Source organism: Palaemon carinicauda, chromosome 25 (assembly GCF_036898095.1).
Source record: "Palaemon carinicauda isolate YSFRI2023 chromosome 25, ASM3689809v2, whole genome shotgun sequence".
Lineage (NCBI taxonomy): Eukaryota > Metazoa > Arthropoda > Malacostraca > Decapoda > Palaemonidae > Palaemon > Palaemon carinicauda.
In genome coordinates, this window is record NC_090749.1 from 75,253,967 (window position 1) to 75,261,865 (window position 7,899).

The window sequence follows — 7,899 nt, forward strand, 5'->3', positions numbered from 1 at the left end:
GTCAGAAGTAACTACAGGTATGCTGTCTTCCTTCTCCTACCCTCCTCGCTTTTCAAGAAACCCTGAGGACATAAACGAAATACTATTTTCAAAAGGTAAAGGCCAGTTTTGCTAAATCACTCAATTCAATAACTGTAGTAAAATGAAAAAAAGACTTTTAAGGTAAAAGCACAAGCTCTGCTATTTCACTCAAGTCGCTAAACTCAGTAGTTAACCTTACAATTAAATTGAATTCTGAGCAATGAAAAATATATAGCCTACATATTCTGCCTCCAATTTAACGTGGCAACCACCTAACCACGAAAGGCCCAATGATCCGAAACTTCGGAGTAAAGTAAACACAACATAACATTGGCTAATTAAGTAAAAACTGCCTCTAATCCAAAAAACTTTCATATGGTAACATGCAAAGTTACAGCAGTGATAAATTATGAATAGTTTAAATACCAAATCCACAGGGTTTATTAATTGGGATCGAGCAAGGGAATATTTATCCACGATAAACAAATTGACAGGGAATCACTTTAGAAGTCAGCATATCTTTCGTAATGACGTACCTTATCAATTCAATTCCTCGGAAATTTGGCGAAGATAGTGTCCTGATGTTACGACGCTTTTGGCTGGTCTCGTCTTGTGCAGGATGGCGGAGAAAAGTGAGTTTAAGTTACTCCTCCATTTTATGACTTCGACAAACTCTGGATATAATTAACTCCTGTAATATCCAGCGGTCCGTCCAGTACGAAAACCTTCTTTCAACTCTCTTTCTCTCTGCTGGCGATGTTTCCTTTAGAACTCGTATTGCTGGAAAAAACAAGACCACCAGCAGATAGTTCCGAAAGGGTTGTTTAGTAGTTCACGCTTCAAAGGATTTACCGTCAAAACGAAAATATACAATATGCTGGGTTTCCCTTCAAGCGTAAACTACCATTATTTATAATAATAGTAATGCATAAGTTATCACTGGGTAACACAGGTTTACCCAGAAAGAAAATTAATAAACAATGGAATATATGATTTGCTAACCAAATACTGTAGCAACAACAAAGGGAACAACATTATTTAAACAGAATTCCCAACACTCCAGGGAAGGAGCTCGGATTTTCTAGGCTTTGAAAATCTGAGGAAGATCTTGATTTATTCTAGGAGCATCTCCTTAGTCCTTAATCTTGAAGCAACGGCAGCTGCTCTCTTTGGATACCTATAATTAGAGTCCACTGCTATAGTTTTCTTGGGTCTCACAGAGGGAGCAATGCCACTAATACAACCTTTATCCCTGAGCAAGGGTATAAGGCTGGTAACATGTCTTTTCACAACTTCACCAGACTTCCCTTTCAAAATCTGAGCATTGGTCACCTCTCCAAGGTCATTTTTTACCACCCCCTTAACAATCCCAAGTGGATAATTTAAGGCCTTAGTATGAGGATCCTTCAGCAAAACAATGTCTCCAGCTTCAATGATTTTATGGGTAACAGGCTTGTATCTGTCAGTCTTATCAACTGCTTGATTTATCAATGTCGTCAAAAATTCAGAATGATAAATTCTAATCAAGGTCTCTCTTACCTTCCTCAGCTTGCTGTAAGTGTCCTCAATTATTCTTGAGGGTGAATCTTTCAAGTCATACTCCCCATCTAATTCAGGATCACACTGCAATTCGGGTATAATGTTAATAGAGGTTAACTCGTAGCCATGTATTAAAATTTCTGGAGTTATTGGGCTAGGTACAGATTCATCAGGCACATCCCTTAAACCATCCTTAAAGGCAATGGGACGACGATTTATAAGATGAGTTGCCTGAGATATAAGAAAGGCCATATCCCTTATGTCTAACACATTTGTTTTAATGGATTTGTTAATTAGATGTTTTACCATTTTTATGCAAATTTCCACTAAAGAACCCATTTGGCTACAACCCTTGTAATAATTTTCAAATTCAATAGGTTTAATTCCATTTTCTTCAAAGTATGACTGAGTATCAGGATCTTTTAAAAAATCTGCAATAACATTAGCCCCGGCAACAAGTTGTGTCCCCAAATCGCTTACTACAAATTGTGGTAAACCATGTTCAAAGGTATGTAGAGTGAATGATCTCAAAAATTCCTTAACTGACAAATCCAAGCATAATTTCAAATTAATGGCCTTTGTATACATACAGCTCATACACAGAATCCAAACCTTCACCTTACTACCCTGTTGCTTTACAAAATATGGTCCAAAATAATCAATATATACATAACTGAAGGGAATCTGGGAAGGATCCATCCTAAACTCCCGGTAAGGGGACTGATTTAACCGAATGGTATGCTCCTTGTACCTTTTACAGATGACACAATCTTTTACCACTCTTTTAACAGCTGAAAAACATTGTGGTATCCAGAACTTCTTGCGTAGCTCATTCAGAACAGAATAATAACCAGCATGTTTGAGTTTTATATGAAGACTCCTGATTATCAGTTCTGTCAAGGAACTTTTGTTAAACAGCAAGATTGGGAAGCAACACCTCTGTTTACCTTTCCACCTGTCAAACTTGCTTTTGACTCTGAGAATTCCATCTTTATCTGGGTAAACATTCAACTGTCTTACCAAATTAGGTATATCCTTAAGAAGTTTAGAATTGTATGCAAAATATTCCAAAACACTAGGAAACTGAATTTTTTGTTCTTTCAATATGATCATCTTCAGAGCTTTCACATAAAATCCTGTATCATTAGATTCAACGGGAACCTTCAGTTTTCTAGCTGTAACTGTAGCTTTCCACTTGGCAAAACACTGAGCAACCCAGGCATGCACTTTAACCATGAGAGAGAAACTAGAGTATCTGTTTGGAGAAACTAGATGCTCAGCAACGTCCTCCCTAAGGTCTTGTGCACAAACATTACTTAAAACATTCTCCTCTTTGAAGTCAAGGGTAGCCCTAGGGTTAGGAACTGTAACTCTCAAAATATCTTGACTGACTATAGACTGGTGGATATCAGGTTGAGGTCCGGAAAAATAGTTTGTATTAATTAACTGTTTATAGGACAAGGTTCTTGTTATGCAGTCTCCAGGATTGGCAGTTCCAGTGATGAAAGTAAAATTAACAGGAAACGTTTCACATAACTTATCTATTTGCTGTAGCCTGTTAAGAACAAATAAAGACCTTTTCTGCATCTTATCCAGTTTATAGGAATATGAATTGATCCAAGAAAGAGCTACCAAACTATCAGAGTACAAATTCAAACTTTTTATTGCAATTGGAACGAGGCAATCAGGCCCTCCTAAATCTTTATACAAATCAATTAACAACTCCACACCCAAGCAAATGGCTTGTAACTCCAGGGAAGGGATGGACTTAGTAATAGACTGTCTGTTTATCAGCCTGTTTTTGGCTAATAAAAAATTTATTTGGCCAGTATCAATGTTCTCTATATACAGAACAGCTCCATATATCATACTGCTAGCATCTACACAAGCAAGAAGTCTGTATTGTCCATCTCTTTCCCCAACAAATCTTTGAACAACAATTTCAGGTGTAGAATTAGCTTGCCTTGCAATGCATTTCCATTCTTTTAGCTTTTCCGCAGGTAAAATATCATCCCATCCTAATGACTTATCACACTGTAAACTATGCATAAATATCCTTGCCCTATTAAATACTGGACCATTGATATTATACAAATCAAAGTTTGAAGCAACGGACTTGAGGATGGACCTCTTCGTACTTGCTGAAGCTTCAAAAACAATGGGAAAAGTTGAAAGGGTATCCAACTCCCTATTCCATTTCAAACCTAAAAGTTTAACTTCTGTTAGTGTATTTTGATCCCAGTCTGAGTCAATGACTTCTTGAAGTGGCCCATCATTGGTGACAATTTGTTGCAATTCTATCCTATAAGGAGCAAATATATTTGTTAGCCGAGTATAGGCCCATTCCAAGGTATCCGAATTTTTGCAGGTATAAGCTCCATTATCAATATAAAACAACTGATAAAGCAATTTCTTCATATTTTTTACCTCTTGAGTATCATCATCCACATCCAAAACCAGTATCTTATAGAGACTCAACATCAAAATTGTTGGGTTACATCTTAAACCAAAACTCAATCTAAGATTCTTGTAACCAACTAAGGAAAAATCTTTCTTCTTCACACTTCTAACCCAAAGAAAAAGTAATTTATTCTGATCTGAAGTTCTAAGTGCTATCTGATTAAAAGCCTTTTTGAGATCAAAGCAAAATATCTTCGAACCAAATCGTAAGTGAAGCAAGGCTGAACTTAACTTTTGGTTTAACGACGGCCCTGGATTAATTGCCTGGTTATGGCTTACTGTCATGGGTTTCCTAGGGTCCGCCTCAAATATGTTTGATAGAAATACTACTCTGCATTTTGTAGTCTCTCGATCAAGTTTAAACACCCCCATGTGGGGTAAAAAACTATGTTCAAGATGTTCAGTTAGGTAATGCTTAAGGTTTGGGATCTTTTCAATTATTCCTAAATTTTCTTGTTCTTTAATGACTTCATCCATGAGTTTCAGATGCATCTCCCTTTTGCAAAGCTTCTTTAAATTTGACTTCAACACTGCTTCAGCTAGTTTATAATTTTTACCAAGTAAGTGGAACACCTTACTGTTCCATAGCAGAGGCATTGATATTCTTCCATCCTCATTAACAGTGGCATTGTTAAGTGCATATCTTACTAGAGAATTATTGAGTTCCACAGATGTCTCATTCTCTTTCTTATCATAATTAAGGATCCTTTTGCAGTCATATTCCAACATTTGCTCGGTGGCCCTTTGTAGTGCTTGCTCATTTATGCCCCCGTTCTCATTTAAAACTAGAAAATTAGCTTCTACCACCATTTCCTCATGCTCCAATATAGATTCATCATTAAATTTACCTAATCCAAGGCCAATAGAATCAAGAGAACCTACATCCAACTGAGCAACATCAGACTTGCAAGTAATTGAAGTTTCAACTGCATTTAAATCAGGAAGGCAATGTAAATTTTTTAACATTGTGTCAACATTACCAAGAAGCATCACTCCAAAAGAAGTTTGAAAGTATACTGAAGGACTATCCTGTCCAAACCTAACTGTTGACGCCATAGTGCAGTGAGCAGAGTTAGTGCCTAGGATGAAATCTATACTATTTAACTCATCCCCATTATTTAGCAACTGTTTATCTGCAAGGGTGTAACCCTTAGCAGAGTAATGGCTTGCCACCCTGAACAAATTAGGCAACTTCAAATTTATATTTATATAAGGTACACATAGGGCCTCCACCTTGCAAATTTCCTGACCAAATTTTAAATTCAGTTCCACAACCTTTGTATTATATGATTTAGCAGAGTTAAAACCATTAACAGTAAGACTCACATTTCTCCTCAAAACTTTGAACTGAATCTTATTAACCGCTCTATCCGTAATAAAATTACACTGACAGCCCGAGTCTTGTAAACCTCTTATTTGGGTATGGTCCTCTAGCTGACAAGTGAAAGTTGGTAGAGCAGATCTATTGCCATAGCACTGAAGAGCATCCACTGAAAATACTACCCCCGTGGAAACCTTTTCAGATTTCTCATTAACTAAATTGGAGTTTTTATTAAGACTTCTAGCATTGACCCCCTCTTCTTTTGGGGAATCTCTTTTAATGCAGAGAAAGGTGAAATGCCAGCCATTACATCCTCTGCATTTCTTATGAAGTCTAAATTTGCACAAACCCGCAGAATGAGAGGAACTGGCACACTTAAGGCAACCTCCTATCTCTTTCAGCTTATCCACCTTTGCCTTATTACTATTATAAACCGGGCACTTGAAAACTTGGTGATCATCAGTTGCTCTGTCATAAGCACATAAAGAGCATTTCGCCTTAGTAGGCTGCCCTTCAACATTCACATTAGAGGCTAGATTAACAGTCTCTGAAGTTTTGGGAAACTTCTTAACTTTTGTATAAATTTTCTGAGATGCTATGGCATATCGTTCACATGCTTCAAAAAAGTTATCATTAATTTATAAAAGGGAGGGCCTCGTCTTATTGGTAATATTTACTAGCTGAGATTGGAAGGTGCTGTTCATGCCATTCCAAAAGAAATAATTCAAAAAATCGTCCACTTCCATTTTCAACAACTTAACAGATTCCATGAAATTTTTCATCTGACCAACGTACGAAAATGGATCTGTTTGGTAAGGCATTTTCATATCTGTCAACTGTTTTATTAACGTAAACTTCTGAAACCTAGGGGATGCTAAAGCAGACCTTAAAATTAATTTTGCATCTTCATATGTCTGTTTGTCTGTTTCAAGTGAATCGAGTAGTATGGATGCACGACCTGACACTTGTTGCTTCAGCAGCAGTAATTTGTCTCTCTGAGTGTACTTGAAGGTTTTAATAACCTCTTCAAATTCAGAAAGAAATTTCTCTATATTTTCTCCCTCTACACTTTTAAATGCTGGTAAAGAAGCTGTAGGGCTTTTCAAAAGGCTTCTAGCTTCTTCAAGTACAGAATGGGGAGGAACTGAATCTTTAGTAGCCTCAAGGGTAGCTATAAAAAAGTTTATTTTATCCAAGTAGCTCTCACAAGCTTCAAACTCAATATTCAATTTGGATTCATCTTCCTCTTCTTCCCATAATAACTTAGCTATTTTAGAATTATAAACCTTCAGCTCTTCAGCAAATCCATGAAATTTAGAGATAAGTGATCGCCGTTCAACTTCTGAACCCAATTTACAATCTTCAATTCGATTGACATTCTTAGTTACTTGACTGCGGATGTATTTCCGAGAATTTATCAAAAGCGATAATTCTGACATCTTTGCCGATTGCTATTAAAACAATATTTCAGACAATCACAAATCAATCTATAGAGCAAATCTAACCCAACAGAGTTTAAATGTGCGGCGTCCCTGTATAACCTTCTATTATCTAATCTACCTGGACCCTCTACTCTGAACAAGTAATTCTTGAAACTCAACTTGTTAATAAATTTATTGAGATAACGCCTCATTAACTTGAATTCTTCCACGCATGGGCTATCAAACCGATTTCTCCTTTCGTAAAATCGGATTTCAATTTGAGATGCAATTATACAAGATCTTGGTAACCTGGATCTCAGAATCTTGTAAAATTCTTTGCAATTATTCTTTACCACTGACAAATCTACACGAGACTTCAAATCATTACCTCCTAAAATTACCAACAAATAATCGGGGTTATACGTGAAAACATCTTCTAGGAGAGCTAGATTATTCAAAAAATAATTAAATGTGGCACCAGGAAAACCACGAAACTGAACATCAAAAGATGTCTGTTCAATCACAATTGTTGAGCTATTAACCTTAAGCTCCAAATCTCTAACATAAGAATGTCCTAGAATTGACAGTTTCATGACAATACCAAAATCAAAAATTTGAACTAGGTAAAATTCAAGGACACCTTCAATTATAAACAAAATTTTAACACTGATAAATTCGAAAATTCTCGTACTATCGTCATTCTCTCCGCCAATCCTACACTCAACGAGACCAACCAGCAACCAAATTTCTTACTCGAGCCCCACGTTGGGCGCCATCTTGAAAATTGTACGATGGAAGGAATAAAACAAGTCCATTAAAAAATGTTCACTTTAATGAAAGGTTGAACTTCCATGTGAAGTTAAATTTTGAACTGGTTGCTGGTGGGCTTGTTGACGTAGAGAAGGATTTTCCTGTGTCAGAAGTAACTACAGGTATGCTGTCTTCCTTCTCCTACCCTCCTCGCTTTTCAAGAAACCCTGAGGACATAAACGAAATACTATTTTCAAAAGGTAAAGGCCAGTTTTGCTAAATCACTCAATTCAATAACTGTAGTAAAATGAAAAAAAGACTTTTAAGGTAAAAGCGCAAGCTCTGCTATTTCACTCAAGTCGCTAAACTCAGTAGTTAACCTTACAA

General features: G+C 36.6%; 1 protein-coding gene across 1 annotated transcript; it reads right to left on the bottom strand.

The window, feature by feature from the left end:
• Positions 1 to 1,134: 1,134 nt before the first annotated feature.
• LOC137619076 (uncharacterized) lies at positions 1,135 to 7,275 on the bottom strand. Its single transcript, XM_068349272.1, is given in 2 exon segments — positions 1,135 to 1,644; positions 3,988 to 7,275. Coding segments are annotated over 2 exon segments (3,303 nt in total). The 5' UTR covers positions 6,781 to 7,275.
• Between the last annotated feature and the right edge of the window lie 624 nt (positions 7,276 to 7,899).